The sequence below is a fragment of the Alligator sinensis genome, unplaced genomic scaffold (assembly GCF_000455745.1).
Source record: "Alligator sinensis unplaced genomic scaffold, ASM45574v1 scaffold987_1, whole genome shotgun sequence".
Classification (NCBI taxonomy): domain Eukaryota; kingdom Metazoa; phylum Chordata; order Crocodylia; family Alligatoridae; genus Alligator; species Alligator sinensis.
Genome location: NW_005842574.1, coordinates 145,215 through 163,527, shown reverse-complemented (window position 1 = coordinate 163,527; position 18,313 = coordinate 145,215). Strand labels below are relative to the sequence as shown.

Genomic DNA, 18,313 nt, shown 5'->3' with positions numbered 1-18,313 from the left:
GGTAGGGTGGGCCCTGCCGTGGCTGCCAGCTCCTGGGTCATCGGTTGGACACGGCCAGGGGCTTGGGCATGGAGGGGAGGGAAGGGGTGCAGCCGGGCTGCGGCGATGCTGTACGCAGCCAGCCCCGTCTCCAAACCAGACCCCCGAGCAAGCCAGAAACCGCACGGCGCATGCAGCTGCCTCCCCGCGCGCACGGAGAGCCGCCGCTAACACCCACCCGTGCTGCCGGGGAGGAAAGCGGAGCCGGCAGGAGATGGGGAGGCCGGCTGGGAATGTAGCGGGGGCTGCGGAGATGAGCGGGGCTGGAGGACGGGCTGGCCAGCACGAGCCCCCTCGTTAGCGAAGCACGGCGGTGGCAGGAGGAGAGGATGGAGCGCAGCCCTGCGGCACCCAGCCTGCAGCCGCAGGTGCTGCCCCGTGTCCGCTACCTGCTGAGGGGGGCAGCGAGGCCGGTGACCCGAGCGAACGGCTTGAGCTGGGGACAGCACGGGGTGGGAGCAGAGAGGGAGAGGACGGGCAGGGAGAACTCGCGGCAAGCAGGACGGGCCTGGCTGCAGCCGGCAAGCGTGATTCCCTGCAGCCCCGGGCATGGCGCTGCCAGGGCAAAGGCAGGTGCCACGACCGTCTCCCTGGTGTGAGGCGCTCATGCTGGGGGCCCCAGGCTGCAGGATGCGAGGGCTGCAATGCATGGCGTCAGGGCAAAACTCACCGGTAGCTGCCGATGCTTTGCATGGCGGGGATGGGCCCTGCAAATCCATGCAGGCCAGAGAATGACCCCCAGCCCCGTGCCTGGCCTGAGACAGCTGCCCGGGCCAGGGAAAGGCTGGACGGCTTTGTGGAGGCCGTGGGGAGGCAGGCTGCTGATCTGCTGTATGAGGCAATGGAGGAGTCTGCATGTCCCAGCCCATCTAAACAGGGCAGGGCAGAAGCAGCGGGTGCAAGGGAGGGCACCAAACCAGCTGTCCACAGGGCTCCCGGCCCCAGCCTGGCTCGGCGGCTTGCTGGGACCTGTACGGCGCAGCGCATTGTGGAGCAGAGGCCGGGAGCTGAGCTGCGGGAGACACGGTTCAGCCCAGAGCTTGGGCACAGCTTTCCTTTCCTTTCCTTGCAAGAAAGCCAGGGAAGGTGTGAAGGAGCACTGGAGCCCGCGGTGCTCCGGAGAAAGCACCCCGCAGTGCAGGGGGGGACATGGGACAGGCTTTCCCTTCCAGTCCTGAGCCTGGGAGGTTTGGGTCTGGCTGCCCTGGGCCACGGACAGGCGAAGAAACGGTGGAGAGCAAGGCCTGCGTGTAGGGGCGGCGGGAGGGTTACAGCATGTGCGTGCCCGTCTCCAGCCCCAGCCAGGAATGGCTGCAGAGGGGAAGCCTTTGCTGACCGCCCAGGGCCTTGCAGATGATGGAGCCTGGGTCGCGCCGTGGAGATGACCAACCTGACAGCTCCGAGGGAGGTAGACCCGTCAGGCTGTCTCCTCCAGCGCAAGGCAGCCAAGCGGGTCGGGCGCCCCAGGCTCGCCTGCGCCCTTAGGAGGTCTCCTGAGATCCATTCGACGAGGGGCAGCAAGGAGCAAGGCCCCGGCAGCAGCTCTCAGAGCAACCTCACTTCATCTCACCGAGTCTCGGCGCTGCCTGGAGAGCGGCGGGGCCGGGTGGAGACTGACGCCCGACGGCAGTGGTGCTGGCCGTGCCTACGCAACGCAGCGTACCGGAGACGAGCGCACAGGCCCGTCCCCGTCCCCGTCCCCAGCCTGGGCTCCTGCAGCTCACCCGTACCTACGTGCCAAATGCTGCGCAGAGCAGAGATGCCCTTTGCGCGTCCTCTGCCCAACCGGCTCTGCCCGTCTCTAGTGCCGGCACCCACAGCCCTGGTACAGCGCTTTCAGCCGTCAGCCTCCTGCCCCACCGCTGCCCTGGGTTAGGCCCTTTCCTTCCCCGTGCAGCCAGTCTCCTCCTCTTCAGTCCTCTTCACTATCGAGGCAGAGCAGACACCAACACGTGTCAGCGGAGACAGGGAAATTTGGTTTTACCACGAGCTGGGAGGTAACGAGCTCTTCTGCTGCTAGAAAACACTTGTCTGCACAGCGAGCGGTCTCCTGAGATAGGGAGCAAAAAAGTGCAATCCATCTCCCCTGCAGCTGCGAGCGCCGCGTCGCCGAGTCTGCCTGCACCCGCTGCTGGCACTCGGGAAGCCACGCCGGCCACGTCTGGGAGACAGGGAGCCTCCTGCCCTTGGCAAACCCCAGGACCCTGAGTCGCCGCTGCCTCAGCACGGGCCAGCGCCCACAGACATCAGGGATGCAGGGACTGCTGGGATTTGGGCATCAAAAGTCTTTCTGCAATCTGGCTCCCTCCACATGCAGCATCCAGTGTCAAGGCATGCCCCTGCCCCATTCCCCCGGGGCCCGCTGACAGCAAGGCCCTGGAGGAGGGCGGCTGGTAGGCATCGCTGTCCAAGCGGCCCAGCCCCGTCTGCCACATGGGCCTGTCAGGATGCTGCTTCCCCCACAGCCATCTCCACGGCACGGGCCTGTGTCTCGCAAGCGGAGGCTACCCCGAAAGTGAGTACAGAGGGACCTATTCCTGGCACTTCCTCCACCCTGGACGGCGCTTGCTGGCACACGCGTGTGTCAAATCTGGCAGCTCTCCCTGAGGCCAGATGTGGGAGTACCCACCCCGACTTAGGGTGTCGCGAACCCATGGGGACTTGGCACAGATGTGCAGCCTGGCAGCAAGGTGGTGAGCACGGCCTGGCCATCACGGGCTCCACTGACACCCCCCAGCAACAGCCCAGCATCATCCCCATCCTACTGACACCGGCAGGCCCCGAGGTGAAGCGCCTGCCTCAGTTTCCCTGCATCACACCATGCAGCTCATGCAGGACATGGTCCCCGTCGGCGGGCTGCAGAGATGCTCTGTGAGGATGCACGCTCAGACGCCTCGCCGAGGGCCCCATCTGCTCTAGCGGCGTCCGAAAGTGCTAGCAACAGGCAAGGATGTGCCCTTACACTGTGCTAGGATGGAGCAATGGCGGTGCTGCCCCAAATACGTCGCCTCTCAGCTCAGCTGCCTCCGAGTTTCCCAGGTCGCTGTGCTGGACAAGCCCAGCGTGCTCCAGCTGGGAGGGATGGAGGGTCACAAGTCCTGGCCCCGGTTTGCTAGGCGCTGGGGAAACCGCAAAAAACAGCACGAAGAAGGAGGAACGAAGGCCCCTTCCCCAGGCCCCTTGTGCCAGGAGCAGGGAGCGGGGCTGGCTTGTCACCGCAGGAGGTTTTGGGTTTCCTGGAGCTCAGGCGGCAGGAGTCGGCTCTCCCCTCCCTTCACGGCCAGCGCTGCCTCGCTTGGGTGCGGACCCCACGGGGCAGGGACGTTTGCTCTCCGACGTGCTGCTGCCACAGGACGGCAACGGGAAAAAGGGCACTGCTGCGGGCCAGGCCGCCCCTGGGACCCGCTGAAAAATCCCCAGCAAACCCCAACCCCTGCCGGGCTGGGAGAGACCGCAGGAGCTCTGCAGCGCGGTGCCGGGAGAACTGCCCTGGCCTCTCCCTACTAGCACCGAGTGCCGTGCACAGCTACCAGCTTTCCTCAGCCCCATGCGCTCCACCAGCTCCGCCTGGAGCCCTCCATGCGGGGGGCAAAGAGGTCACCGGGCCTCGGGACAGCCAGCGGAGACCACCTGGGAACTGAAAGGCTTCTCGAGACCCTGCGGGAGCCATGAAGGGATTGAAGAAAGCCCAGCTGCTCTCACGTTTCAGGGCCGGGCAGCAGGAGCAAAGGCTCACCTGTAACCTTATCCCTGCCCCGAGAACTTCAAAAGGGCTACTCAGCTGGAGACCGGCCACGGCCACGGAGCAAAGCACCTGGGCCGCGGCCGGCAAACGGCTCATCTAGGAGCCCCCGGCATCGTGCGTTTCGGAGGCTGTCTCCCGGCTGCACGGGGCTCCCCGGTGCTTATCCCTCGGCTGTTGGGGGTCCTTGCAGAGCGAAGGGGAGGCTGGCGGGCAGGGCTCCTCTGCACAGCCGCTCCTGAACAGCTCCAGCGTGGACGTGTTTAGCCCAGAGCAGCAGGGCCTCAGTCCTGGGCTGCTGAGCCCGGTGGTGCATGGCTCTCCCGTCACGCCGATGCCCTGCAGCCAGAGAGCGCGGCACGGCCCCGAAGAGCCCCACAGGCCCGTGCCACCCACCCAGCCCGGGCTATGCGGAGGAGGTGGGGGGCACGGACCCAGCCTCTGCAGCAGCCTCCTTTGCGTGGGGTGAGGTCCCGCGGGTAGAGCCCAGGCAGGCACCGGGGGCACGGCTAGAGTCAGGGGCTGGCTCCCTGCACAGATCACGCGTGTGCTGAGGCACGTGGTAGAAGAGGTGCGGAGCGGCCGCCCGTGCCCCCTGCTCCGTCCCTGTGGAGGTGGCGAGGTGGCGCTGGGAGGGCTGGAGACAAGGGCCTCCGGGCTCCCCCACAGCTCGGAGCAGGGGAACGAACCCCGGACACGGGGCAAGTCCAGACAGGAGTCTGGTCTGCTCCAAGCATCTGCAAAGTTCAGGGTCGGCCTCGAGCTCCTGCCCTTGCCCGAGGCAGGCGTTAGGACATCCCCAGGGCACAGAGGCCGTGCAGGGACAAGATGAGCACAAGAGGCAGCAGTTTGAGCGACTCCATGGAGCAGGAAGGCCTCAGAGCCCCGGTCAGCGCAGCAGCCCTGACGTGCCCGCACTCCCGGCTGGCTCCTGCTCATCCAGGATGGACGAGAGCTCCAGGGCTGGGATCGGCTGGAGACGCGGCCACTGTCCCGGTCAGCACCTGCTGCGACTGGGATCAGACGAGACAAGACCGAGTCCCCAAGGGGTGCCAGGGTGTGGCATAAATGCGGCGACGCCAGCAGCATCCGTGCCGGCGCTCGTGACGGGGCAGCGACTGCTGTCAGCATCCTCTGCACCGGGAAGCCGGCTGTGTTTGGGGATGCTGGTGGCTGGACTAGCGAGGGAGCTGGGGAGGTGCTGGGTGACCAGCTGCAGGATGAGGGGCACTGGAGATTGGGAGGGGGCACTGGACAGCTCGTGCTCAAAGCCAGCCAGGTTTGCACATGCCAGCTGGTACCCGGCATCCCGAGCACAAGCAACCGGCTGCCCAGCAGAAGCTTCTGGCCTGACAGCACAGGGAAAAGGAGGTTTGAGATGCCAGCACGGCACAGACCGGCTTGCTTGCCCCAGGCTCTGGTCTGGGATGACCTCCATGGCCCCTGGACAGAGCACGGGGCCTTCCACTGCCCCACCCTGCCCCCTCGCAGCCAGCACCACCGGGGCAAGAGCCGCGTGCCGGCTCCAGCCTCCTCCCTCCCCGATCACCCAGCTCCTGCCTGCGACGGAGGGCGTGCAATCATTAGATGTACCGAGACGAGATGGCAGCACCGAGTGAACAGGGCCTGGACCTGGGACCTGCACTCTGAGCGGAGCTGGGGCTGGCGGGAGCCGGCTCGAGGACACCTCGGGCACCCGGGTTGCACGCAAAGCGAACAGACGGCACCGAAGCGGTGGCAGCACAGGCCGAAGGGCACGAGCCTGCCATGCACGGGGCGGCGAGCACGGCCCCCCCATCCCCGGTGCCTGGGTGCACGTCCCCTCCCGCCCCCTGGCCTGCGCTATTGATGAGATGGGCCAGCTCCGCCGCCCTGTAATTTACTGTTCCTGCCGCGCTTAATGGCAGCGGAAAGGCAAGGTGATAGGGGAAAAAATATGAGGCGGGATTTTCCGAATCCCCATTTCCTCTCCAGACAGCACGAGAACTCCTGGGGCCTGAACATCTGGGAAATTTAATTTCACCGTTTCGGAGCTGAACTCCCCTTCCCCCTCCCGCTCCCCTTCCCCCTGCCACCCCCCACCGTAACAAAGGAAGCGTCGCAATAGAGGCAGCGTGCGCGGTAGCTGCGGGAGCCCCGCCGAACGCAGCCCGGCCCGGGGGGAAGGCCCCGAATGCGCCGTGTCCGCAGGCAGCAGGTTCGGGGTGGGGGGCACCGATGGATGCTACAAGCCTGCACAGGCCCAGCCTGGAGTCTCCAGTGCCCAGGCAAGGCCCAGGCAAAGAGGGCTGCATGTCCGTGCCAGTGACAGACATGCCAAGAGGCTTTCCGAAACGCTGCCCACGCTGTGTCCTGGCCACCTTCGTGGCCCCGGGGATGCTGTCCTGGGGCTGCAGGAAGGTCTCCAGACCTGGCTTTGCACCTGGCTGGTCCCGGGACCTAGGAAGGATACTTGGCTGTCCTCGGGCTCTGGCGCGGGCGTGCTCCGGTGGCCGTGCCCTGAAGGGGGGAGGCTGGATTCTGGGTGCCCGAGAGAAGGGGAGAGGAGAGGGAGGCGGGGGGCTTGCTGGGGCCTTTGCATTCCCAGCCCGGTGCATGCAAAGGGGCGAAATGCCGTGGGAACCCCGGCGGGGCCTGCCGAGCTCTCCGCCCCGCGCCTGCCGGCCCCAGGTGTGTTTGTCTAACGCGACCCTCTCCCCCTGCTCCGCAGAGTAAAGACCGAGACAGGAAGACGGCGATTCGGAGCTAGACGATTACGGATTCAGGAAGGACGAGGAGGAGGAGCGGGAGGAAGGACGGCAAAGCCACACACACCACACAAAGAGACACGGACAGGCCCGCGTCGCCGGGGAGCCTGGCAGGACCTGGGCCGGCCCCGGACGCGCCGCCCAGGACAGACCGAGCCGCCTCCGGCCAGGGCCATGGCTGCAGGTGGCAGGCGGAGGCAAGCAGGCCCTGGGAGGGCAGGGCTTGGACGTGCTCGGCGCGGCAGCCCCGGGACAAACGGTGCTGCCTGGGGACTGCCCGCGGCAGTGGGCCCTGCCCGGAGGACCCGAGGGGCGGGGAAGCGTCTGCAGACTCTGGGGAGGAGGGAACCCATCTCCACGGACGGACGCTGCCAGGGCTGGTGGAGCGGCGTTCAGAAACACCGCAGCCCCCCGGCCCCGGGCGCTGCGTTGCAGGGCTGGATCAATACATGCTGGTGTTTCATGTCATTGATACGGTGATATAAAGCCGGAGCGATTTGTATAATTAAAGGTAATATGGTGGAGACCCACGGCGCGAGCTCCCTTCCTTCCCAGCCCCCTGCCCGCTGTGCGCAATAAACCTCTAGTTTCACCTTCACCCCTGTCTGTAATAACCTCGTGGGCACCTGGCACTCGCCCCCCACCCCAAGAGCTCTCCCGTGGGCCGAGCCAGGAGTAGCAGCTGGGGATGCGGGGGGCCCGGGGAAAGTCTCTGGACCCCCTGTACCACAGTAAAATGCAGCTGGAGAGCCAGGCAGCGAAAACCAGATGCTGCAGCTTGCTGGGGACAGGAGAGACAGAGGCTGTGGCAGGATCGGTGCACAGCAAGGGTGCCTCCGGCAGAGGCCTGGCAAGGAAACGCTGGCGGGTTATAGAAATGCAAGACGGGTTGCAACAGGAACTCAAGCTCCGGGGCAGCCTCTGCGGCTTCCTACCTGGCTGCCAAAATGCCCCTCGCCCCTGGGAGAAGGGAGGAGCGGCCTGGGGTCAAGGAGCCCCACCAAGCCGACGCTCATCCCCGCTGCCCGGGCTCCAGGCACCCTCCCGGGGCCGCAGTGGGACCGCGCCAGTGGATTAATGCCTAACGGGTGGGGAAGGCTTGGGCCCGTAACACTGAACCATGTCTATGCAGAACGAGATGCTCTTGAACTCTCTTAGGAAGCAGCCCCTTAGCTCCAGGGCAGACGGGCTTCGGGAGGAGAAGCCGGGGTCACCAGGGAAAGGGATGCCAGGCTGGGCCCAAGAAGGACGAGACACACGAGTCCAGGAGCTGGCCTGGCGCCAGGGATGCCATGGGGCAGGTCCCCCCTAGCCCCAGCTGTGCTGTGACAAAGCAGCAAGGGCAGGGGGACGGAGCCGGGGCAAGCCCTGCCCAAGCGCCAGCGAGGCACGAGGCACCCACCCCTCTCGGGGCAGGGGGTTTGCGGCTGCACCTGACATCCGTGTCTCCAGCATTACCCGTCGGCGGTGGGGCGGGATGGGGTTCAGACGGCGGCCCCGACACTCGCTCACAACTCGTCTGTTTTTATAAGCAGCGGGGAAGGGGAGCGTGCCCCGGGTGCGACGTCCCTAGGCCCCTCGCGCTTCGCCTCTCCAGGAGACCCCCACCTTGCATGCATGGGGTCACTTCACACCATTTCACGGGCCGAGGCGCAGGGACTGGAACGGACGCTGCGGACGCAGGCTGTGCCCCCTGGCCGGACAGCTGCTGCCGAGAGCCGACAGTCGTCTCAGACGTGCTCCCTCTGGTCCGATTTCCTTCGCTCGCCCTCCGTTCCCCGGCTCAGGAAAGGCGTGAAGACTGAGTCACGATCTCACCCCTAGCAGCTGACTGGACTCTTTCATCGTCCCTCTGTTCAACCAAACCCCAAACAGGGCTGCGTGCACGCGGCAGGGCTCAGCCTCCCCATGCCAGAGGAAGAGAGGACCCTGTGGCCGCACTAACCGTGCACACAAGGGCCAGGATACGCTAATACCTGAGCCCGCACAAAGCCTGAGGCTGCTCCTCTGCCCAAGAGAAGTGAAAAACGATGGGCGTGGGCATTAGCTTGTGCCCGCTGCAGGGTACCAGCGTGTGCAGGTCTCCAGGCATGGATAGAGGCAGGGGGTTTACGTATACTCCTAGCTGGCGTGACCGTGGGTGCAAATCTCGTGCCTGACCTGCCCGCTGACCCTAAAGCACGAGCACCCATCGGTGCACAGCGCAACGGTGCCCCTGCCCTGCGCCTGTCCCGCCCATGGCTGCAAGACGCGAGTGTCTGGGCATGGCGGCCCCGGATTAGGGGAGGAGGATTCCCAGTGCCAGAGGCCATTCCCGCTGGCCCAGCCGGCGCCGGGAGGACGCGCGGCCGCAATTACCCTCAGCTGCGTGCTTGCTCCGCGCCCGGCCAGGCGCTATTTTCCACCACATACTTGCTCTGTGAAGTCACAGGTGGTTCCGGGATTCATGCATCTCTCCGGGCCCGGCCCTCGCGGCTGGCTGGGGCAGCCAGAGGAACAACTGACGGCACACGCAGGGTGCCGGAGGGGACGGCAGCTTCCCCCTTGCCCGGACCCTGAGCCCCCTACGACCCGCTCCCAGCTGCCGCGTGGCGTTGGCGGGGCCTTGGTTCTGAGCCGGGCTGTCCCGGTGCCAAAGGTCTGCGGCATGCAGAGCAGGCCCCGCTTGGTATTTCCACTGCAGCTGGGCTCAGATGCACGCGGACACCCAGAAGGATGCATGGATGCTCCCGGCCTATGGGGCCAGATGGGGATGGGATGGGTCCAGGAGCCAGGGCAGTGAGTGCAGTACTGGGGGTGGCCCTCTGCAACCGGCACCAGGTACCCGGGGGCCTCCCCTGCCCTGCCTGGCAGCAAGCCCTGCGCCCCCATCGCAGATCACCTCTTCTAGCATGCCCCCTCCCTCCGAGCTAATGCACGACTGCAAATCCCAGGACAGCTGCCCTTTGACCTGCCCCTCCCTCTGGCCACACCAGCTCCTCCAGCAATGACCAACAGCCAGAGCTGGACACAGCCCAGCAAGATCAGGAATGGGCAGTCCTGGGGTTAATGAGCAGCTGTTATAACGGGCACCAAGCCTGACCTGGCTGCAGGCCCACCCGACAGCACCCAAGCAGCCCTCCTCCCAGGTGCCGGGTCTCCAAGCCCCCTGAGCACAACCCCTCCTGCACCGAGGAATCATTAAACTACCATGTTTCGGGAAACCCAGAGCCTCAGCCACTGCACGAGCTTCTCAGGAAGCATCTGGGGATCCAGAGAGGCTGGTCATGGGGTGGATGCTCTCCCCTGCCCCCATGCCCCATGGCACCAGCTCTGCCCCCACAGCCAGAAGTCACGGGGATCGGGCTCGTGTGGGAAGCTGGAACCAGGAACCTCAGGGACTGGCTTTCCTTTGCCCACACTCAGATCCATTGCTCAGAGAAGGCGTGAAGACTGAGTCACGATCCCAGCCCCTGGCAGCAGACTGGAGTCTTTCATTTATTAAAGTAACGATCGCTGCCTGGCTGCTAAAGCACAGTCAGAAGCGGTGGGTGAATTCTGTAGCCCCTTCCAATGTCATTCTTAACCAGACAGCTTGATTTCGGGGCGAAGATTTGATTTCAGGGCATGGGCACGGCTTGAGCCGCTCTGTTACTGCGAGAACAGCCTGGCAGCAAGGCTGCGTGCTACAGCCCAGCCCCGGCCTTGCTGCGCACGCACCTATCTCGACGAAGCTCTGGTCGACGTGAAATTGCAAACTTTAGTCTCATTCAGATGCCGGGTGCGCCCAGCGGAAAACCCAAACCCTGTCTTCACTTCTCCACTCAGCAGCCCTCGCTCTTTCAGCCTGTTCTTCTAAGTTTTGCTTCCTAGGTCTCTACCTACCTATTTTAGCTCTAAGCCGTTTGTACTGCTAGTGCACCGCTCGCCTTCCTGGCTGGAGGGTCTCTGGGGCAGGGGCCGCGCTACAGCCGTGTGCCCAGACTCTGCAGACTGGTAGCCAAACAAACCGAGGATGCACGCAATGCGGGCACGCTCCATCACCAGCTGAACGGCGTGGATTCTGCCCTGGGCCCAGCAGCCGGCATGCTTCACAGCCAGCTCTGCAGGGGTGCAACCCCGCTGAGGACCGGGCCCCAGGCTTCGGCGCTCGCCGAGCCCGAGGCAGTCGGGAGGGGAGGACGCACTCCTGGGAGCTGGAAGTAGCCCAGGGCAGGGGCAGAGCATCCCATGGCAGCTTTACATGCACGTGCAGAGCCCCTGTCCCTCTCCCCGGCTTCCCCGTGCCCCTCGGTCCGTCGAGCGTGGCGCGTGAAGGCAGAAACAGCCTCCGGCCCTCGTCATGGATCTGGTGTGGATTAGGGACGCCCAGGCACCAGTAGCAACCCGAGACGAAGCTGTCGCCGATTCTCCAGCCGGCGCTTTCTGTCTACCCCACCCGCACGCACGTGCTGACGCCCCCCCGTCCCGCTCCCCAGGGTGGCCGGGATGTCTCAGCAATAATCTTCAAACCAACAGCAGAGACACTGGGCCGGCTGCCAACGCCGCGGCTTTATGGCACTCCAACTCGTTCCCCAAACGATCGCCCGGGGACCCATCTCCTGCCAGTGGCCGTTTGGAGCAGCCACTGCCGGCCCTTCATGCTGCCTCCTTCTCCCCCGAGGCTTTGCCCTACCTTGGACTCCCCCCATGGCCAATCTTTCTGCCCAGGGTGCCATGCATGAGACAGCTGGTGACTTGCAGGTGACACTGAACACAAACCTCCAAGCAGCTGGGAGGAGCTGGCGTATCCCTGCGCAGTGCCCCGACCACGTGCTTTGGTGTCATTTTGCACGGGGCCCCGAGATGGGTGGAGGGCAGGATAAGCACTGCCCGTCCCTCGGACCCCGCGACGGCGTAGCATGCCGGCCACGCCAAGGAGGCTCCAGGGACTGGGTCGGCTCCGCTCCCAATTGCTTCCATGCGCGCCGCCCCCGGAGGAGGCCCCTCCTCGCTACCCTTTGGCAACGAAGGCAGCTGGCAAGCCATTAAAATACCGCAGGTGAAAATTATAGGTTAGCTATTAAAGCCTTTAAAAGGTCTCGGAGAAGCAAGAGCAAGCCTCTTACAGTGCTCCGCTCTGGCGGCGGAGAGGCAGGTCTGCCCCGGGGCCGCGGCCTCTGCAATGCTCAGGTGCGAGGCAGGGCCAAGCCTGGGTCTGGCCTCCCTGCACCAGACCGCGCCAGTCCTAGCTCAGCAGCCTTGCAGTCCCCTTGGCTCCTTGCAGGCAGCGATGCCCCGCGCGGCTTCTGTATCCCGGGACGGTGAAGGAGAGGGGAGGGGAACGACTGTCCCAGCAACTGGGCTCTGGCCGAGCGTATCGCAGAGACCTACCTCGAGCAAAATGGGAGCAGGGGCCTTTGAGCTGCTGGAAGCGATGTGCTGGCCCCTAGAAACAGTGGTTCAGATCCCACCTTTCTGCTGGTTTTTCACGTGCCCCGTCCCAGGGGCCTGCACCAGAAGACAGCACAGAGCCAAGAGGCACATGGGGTGGGGAATCCCTGCTCCATCTCCCTGAGGGGGGAACAAGGAGCAGCAGCAGGACCCGCCGTCAGATGAGAAGAGGACGGTTCGACTGCGGTCTACCGTAGGTTGTGCTGTCCCAGGACTACCTTCAGGGCAGAGCTGGTCTGCCAGCCGCTGCGAGGGGACAGACAGCACGGGCCGACCTTCTCCCTGCTGAGACCTAGCGCGCTGCGGACACGACCAGAAACTCTTCGCACCGCTTTCAGGCTGCGGTGAGACGGGGCAGCGGAAATGCACGTGTAGGCTGGCTCCAGAGCTGCTCATCAGGGAAGAGGCACTGTTGGTGGACCCCCAAAGCCCCTCGCCAGGAGGAGATGCTTTCTCTTCCTCCAAGGGAACAGCTGGAAGATAAATCCAGCAGCAGTGTCCTCTGGGGACTCCTTTGGCCCTTGCTTCATGCCCCAGGACATGACCCTCAGGGGAGCCTTGATAAGCTCAAGGTCACGGGCTGCCAACCCTTTACCGACAGACTGGCTGACCCCAGCCTGGCAGAGTCCAGATCGAGATGTGTGAGCACTGGCCAGTGAACTGGCAGGCAGGACCCAGGGCAGGGGCTCTAGCCTGCATTGCAGGAGTTGAGCTCCCCTCTTAGGCACTGGGGCCTACGGGACTGCCCCTGGAAGACAGACAGCCCCAGCTGCCCCCACGCAGCGACCTGGGACGGGGCAGACGGCACGTCCAAGACCGTGCATCTGGAGCAGCACAGAAGGAAGGGGGGAGAGGCGGGTGAGGGAGCCTGACTATGGGGTAGCAAAGGCTCCTGCTGCCCCGTGCCAGGGGAGGTTGCAAGCAGCTGGGCTCCCTTCTTCCCCCAGCCCTGGCTGCCTCCTGCCCAGAGGGGAGAAGCTGCAGGGCAGGCTGGCTGGGCAGTGGGATTCCCCCTGGACCAACACCGCAAGGAAAGCAAGTGATCCTAAGTACCCCCCCCCACCCATGCGTGCCGGGAGCTGGCTCCGCTCCGCCAGGCTCCGGGGAGCTCTGGGCACAGGAAGCCGGCGGTGCAATTTTGAAGGAAGGGCTCCCCGCCAAGCCGGAGAGCCGCGGCGTCCAAGCCGAGTGGGAGGGAGGGAGGGAGGGAGGGAGCGAACCCCTGCGCGCAGTAATGGCGGGGCCGACGCGGAGCGTAACCCAATTCCAGATTTCCTCCCCTTAATCCTGCAGGAACCCGCGGGTGGTGGGGAAAGGACCGTGCCCCGCTGGGACTAGGGCTCTGCCATCCCCTGGGTTTCGGGGAGGAAAGAGCGTGGAGCAGGGTGTGCCTGCACCCAGGTAGGCAGGCAGCAGCATTCCCACCCCGCCAGCTCACCCCGGGGGCACCGCGTGGTTGATGGAAGATGACTCCCCCAGCTGCCGCAGGCTCACATTGGTGCCCGGTGTGGAGGCTGAAACTGTCCGTCGGAGGGGCCTAGACCCCTGGCCCCAGCCCTCTCTCCATGCCCAGGACCTGCTCACACCCCACCACCTCCCCCAGCCCATGAAGGGACTACTGGGGGTCTTGGGGGCTCCAAGCGGGGGCTTCCCAGGGCCAATGCAATGCACCCTTTCGCCACAGCAACCCCTGCAAGTCGGCGCATTGCAACTGGTGCCTCTGCCCTGGGTGCTTTGCTCCCTGGGGGCAAAAGCTGCCCCAGCGCCCCCTCCTCAGCCCTGCACATGGGCACGGGGCCCCTGGAAAGCTGGGGCAGACGCCAGCTCTTTGGGTAGGAGGCTGGCTGCCACGTCCTTGCCGTGGCTGTGTTCCTCCACGACGAAGCCACGGCAGAATGGGCACCACCTAGGAGACCACGCTCCGAGGGCACCGTGGGGGGAAGCACGGCCTAAGGGCACCGGCAGGAGGGGAGCACTGGGCTGGGCAGCGGGGTCCCCCTCTCCCCGCGGGAGGCAGGGGAAAGCCAGCCCTACCCCCTCGGCTCCCTGTCCCCGGGGGCGCCGGAACGAGCTGCCGCGCTTGCCACGCGATCCATCACCGGGCGCTGCGGGCCCACGTCACAGCTTCGCACCTGCGTGCCTGCCAGGAAACACATGCGCTCCCAGCCCTTTCTTGCTCCGATCGAGCGGCTCTTTCCACCCAGCCCGCTGCCTGGCACGCACGCGCAACGCGTGCCAGTTGGGGCTCCCGGCACCGGACCGGCACGGCCAGCTCCACGTGCCGCGGCCGGGAGCCCCGCGGGAGGGAGGCTGGGTCCCGGTGCCGGAGAAGGGGCCGTGCTGGGCTTTGCTGGTCTCCGGGACGCGGAGCACCCCCTCGGCAGCGCTCCCGCTCCCTTCCCCCTCCCAAAGTAGCTCCAGCTGTCAGTGGCGCAGATTGGAAGTGCAGGTACGGGGCTGGCTCCCTGCCCGTCTCCCTTGTGTCTGTCTGGTGAAAGAGGAAGCCAGTCCACCTCTGGAATCCTTCACTCTCTCCTCGTTCCTGCTCTCCCCACTTTTCTCCCGGGGATTCGGGGTCAGTCTCTCTCTCTCGGTCTCTCTTTTTTCCCCGGCCCCTATCGGATTACAATGCAGGCAGTGTTCCCTCCAAATCCCCCACCGCACGTTAATTCTGTTCCTCTGTCTCTAACTACCAAACGGCCTTCCTGTGCCTCCTGTCTTTCCATCCCTCCTCCGCTATTTTTTATCTCTGACAAATAGCGCGCGTCAGCTCCAATTGGAGCGAGCGGGAGCGGGAAGAAGGGGCTGCGCCGAGCGGACGCGGGGACGGGCCCGGGGGTCAGAAACAAGCTGAATGCCCCCCGCATCCCGGTTTCTCCTCCAGTCAGCCCCAGCAGGATGGATTTTGAGGGGAGGGAGCCGGGCGAAAGCAGAGAACAAGTCACGGTTCTTAGGTGCTGCTCCCAGCTCTGACACTGCTGCCCTCGGTGACCTTGGGCATGACCCCTGCTCCGTGCCTCCGGGTGCACGGCTCTGCAGGAAAGTGGGTGCTAAGTGGGGATGTGCCGGGGGGGGGGTCGTCGGCCCTGCTACCCCACGGGGCACGACTCCTGCTGGCTGCAGGTGCAGGACAGCAGGGCTCCGAGCCCCAGATTTGGCAGGAGACACCAGGAAGCAGGAGCGCGCTCCGCTCTGTCGGGGGACGGGCTGCTGCTCCGTTTGCCGAGCCGTGGCCACGTCGGCCAAGAGGCCTGGGCTGCTGAGATCAGGGGCGCGCGGCGCTGCCAAAGCCCTGCTGAGGGGCTGGGCTGGAGACTCTCCTTTGGCACAAGTCTCTGGCTGCGGCAGGGTTTCACCTGCCTGGAGAAGCCTCGGTCTCCGGCACCGAGGGGCAAACCAGTGGCCTGCAGCCTCCCGCTGTGCAGGGACCCCCCGCTCTCCCTGCCTCCACTTTGGCATCAGACAGGAGGAAGGGCAGGACTGGAGCTGCCCCACGCCCCCAATGCAGCAACAGGCTAGCCCTGCGCCCCTGCTTGGGACTCCAACCTCTTGGGCTAGGAGCAGGCCCCGACCCCAGCCTCACGCACGGCCCTACAAGCACCCCAGGCCCCAGCCGTCCCCGGGCTGCCCGCGCCACGGACCCAGGGGGGACGGGACAGGAGGGACCTGGGGAGCGGAGCACGAAAGGGGATCAGCCGGGACCTCCCCCCCAACACACACACAGGAAGCTTGGAGGCAGCTAATGAGGGGGAAAACGCTGCCGCGATGCCCTCCCCCAGCCGGGCCCGTGCTGATTTATGGCGGGGTGTTTTCTTTAGCAGACGCAGCTGTCAGCGGCTTTCCTGCCGCCCCCCAGCCGTGCACCTGGACAGGCCCGCGGGGGCTGACCCCAGCGTCCCAGCACGCCGGAGCTCGCGGGCAGCGGACCCGCGGGAGAGGGGCTGGGAGAGCAGCGCCGTGCCTCTGCGGGAAGGCCCCAGGTGGAGGGCAGCGTTTCCAGGACACAGCAGAAGGACCTGGGACGTGGCCAGGAGCTCAGGTCCACAGGCTGCTCCCCGGGCCGCGCACTGAGGAAGCACTCCCTGTCCAATGGTTTGAGGCTGCCTGCAGGCCTCCCCGGCGCTGGTCTCCCCATGGTCTATAAAACAGCAGTGATAACATTCATGCCTTCCTCCACTGCACCACTATTAGGTTTCAGAGTAAACACAACGAGAGAGATGGCATTGGGTCCCACCTCTGTAGACCATCGTGTCCAACTATGCAGCTGTGGGAAGATTTTACTGGGAGCGCTGCTTGAGCAAAGTGTGTGGCCGGAGCCCGTTTGATGTGATGAGGGTCACACGTGGACCGAGCAGGTGGCAGTTTAACATGAACACCAGGGAGGTCTTTTCCCCCCAGCATGGCATTAAAGGGGGGCTCATGGTCCCCAGGGGTGGTGGGAGCCGAGAGCTCAGCCACATGCACCAGGGCTTGGACACGTGCGTGGAGGAAAGGGGCATTGGGGGCTCTGGGGCAGGGAGCGAGGGGCACGGCCTCCGCACCAGCCCTGCCTGGACCTCAGTGCTGGAGGCTGCAGGGAGGGAGGAACGGGGGAAAACCCTGCTCGGACCTGGTCACTCTCCCCGCAGCCTCTGATCTCTGCCCCGTGGGACACCAGAGATGGGCAAGATGGACCTGGGGTCTGCCCAGTGCATAGCAGCGCTTAGGACCCTGCGCTTCCAGTGCAAGCCCCTCGCAGCCTACCGCGCTCCCATGGCCAGGCCCTTGGTACACGATGCCAGCTCAGGGCATGCCAGCCAGGAAGCCCTCAGTCCACAGCCCCTGCCCTTCACATCAGTGCTGCCAGGTGCTAACAAGAGTGCCAAGGCGCATGGACAAAGGTGCGATGGTGCAGGCCCTGCCTGGAAGCGGGTTCCTTCCCAGGGATGGAGTTTGTCGCTCCTCCTCCCTGGAGCATCGCAGAGCTGGCCGCAGCCCGGACCCCGAGTCCGTCCCAGCGCTGCCCCTGCATCCGCGCTGCCAGCACCTGCTGCGTGCCCAGCCTGTCCCCCGTCCCCGCCCTGCCCCCAATCTTTCCGTGCTGATTTACTGCCCGCAGCGAAACTTTCCCTCTCCGGCTCCAAGATTCCTCGCGTCTTGGCTCCGGCTCGTGCAAACCCGGATCGACTGTTACTGTTGGCAGGGTCCGGCCCTCTCTTGGACACCGGTTGGACTTTTCCATTCCCGACACCTTGGGAGCCGTTCCCAGAGGGGCACTGGCACGTCCCGCAGCTCCCGGCCCTCCGGGGCCCCCGGCACCTCCCCGCGGGCGGGCACAGGGCTGAGCCATGGCAGCTGGCGGGGCTTATTCCATCCACACCGCCTGGATGAGGAGCGCTTGTCGGGCACACACCAGCCCCGGCTGCAGCAGGTGCAGGCTTGGAGAGGGGCTGCTCTGTGCACACACCTGCGTGCATGCACATGCACACGCTCCTGGCCTAGCCCCAGGCAGGAGCTGCTCCCAGTGCCACTTGAGCAGTGGCGAGGAACGGGTGCATTCACTGCCCTCGGTTCCAGCTGACCCTGCCGGCCCGGCTCCGTGCCCCAGCCCCGGGGCAGAGGAAAACCTGGACACCCCCAGGCAGCAAGGTGCGGCTGGGGGCGTCCACAGACAAGGGCAAGGCAGAGGCACAGAGAAGAGTTTGGCTCGTTTATGTGCGTGCTGCCTCCTATCGACACGCCAAGGGCCCCAGGTGCCCTCCTCAGCTCTGTGGTCCTGGGGCTCCAGCAGACACTGGCACAAAGCACCGCTCCTCCCAGAGATGCCCCGAGTGCTCGGTAACGCAGCAAACGACCAGGCACCTCAGGCTGCTTTATAAAGGGGGTGCTGGCACCTCACTTCTAGCTCTGCTCATTAAACCTTGCAAAAGGCAACTCCTGCCTTGGCTTGGAGAGCTGCCTGGCTGGACTGGGAGAAGGGCAGGGGCCCGGTGCAAGCCTGCCCACGAGCCCCGAGAGCAGCAGGTTTGGAGATGGCACCGGCACGTTGTCTGGAGGAGGGATGCTGCGGCTCTCCCTGGCCTAACCCATGACCGGAGCCAGCGGCAGGGTGGGCAGGCCCTGGCAGAGCTGTGCTGGCGCAGGCCCTGGCAGAGCGAAGCAGGGGCTGGGACGTGGCTCAGAGATGCCTCTGCTGCCCCCCGCCCAGCCCGGGCTCCAGTTGGCTTCAATCAAGCCCCACCAGGCCCCGCGGGATGCCTCCCTCCCAGCCATCTGGGAGCAGCCCGAGAACCGGATGAAAGGAAACCGCATTAAGCCCCTCGCCACGAGGAGAGGACAGGTGGCGGGTCTGGCAGACGCTGCCCTGCCCCCCGTCCCCCCGCCGCACCGCCCG

General features: G+C 65.5%; 2 protein-coding genes across 2 annotated transcripts in view; one reads left to right on the top strand and one right to left on the bottom strand.

The window, feature by feature from the left end:
- Nucleotides 1–6,530, top strand: part of SCX (scleraxis bHLH transcription factor) — a 7,342-nt gene extending 812 nt beyond the window's left edge. Inside the window, exon 3 of the mRNA XM_006032460.2 lies at nt 6,492–6,530. Within this exon, the coding sequence (XP_006032522.1) occupies nt 6,492–6,530 (39 nt within the window). The remainder of the gene's footprint in view (nt 1–6,491) is intronic.
- BOP1 (block of proliferation 1) overlaps nt 1–18,313 on the bottom strand; it is a 57,206-nt gene that overhangs the window by 13,205 nt on the left and 25,688 nt on the right. The window lies entirely within an intron of this gene.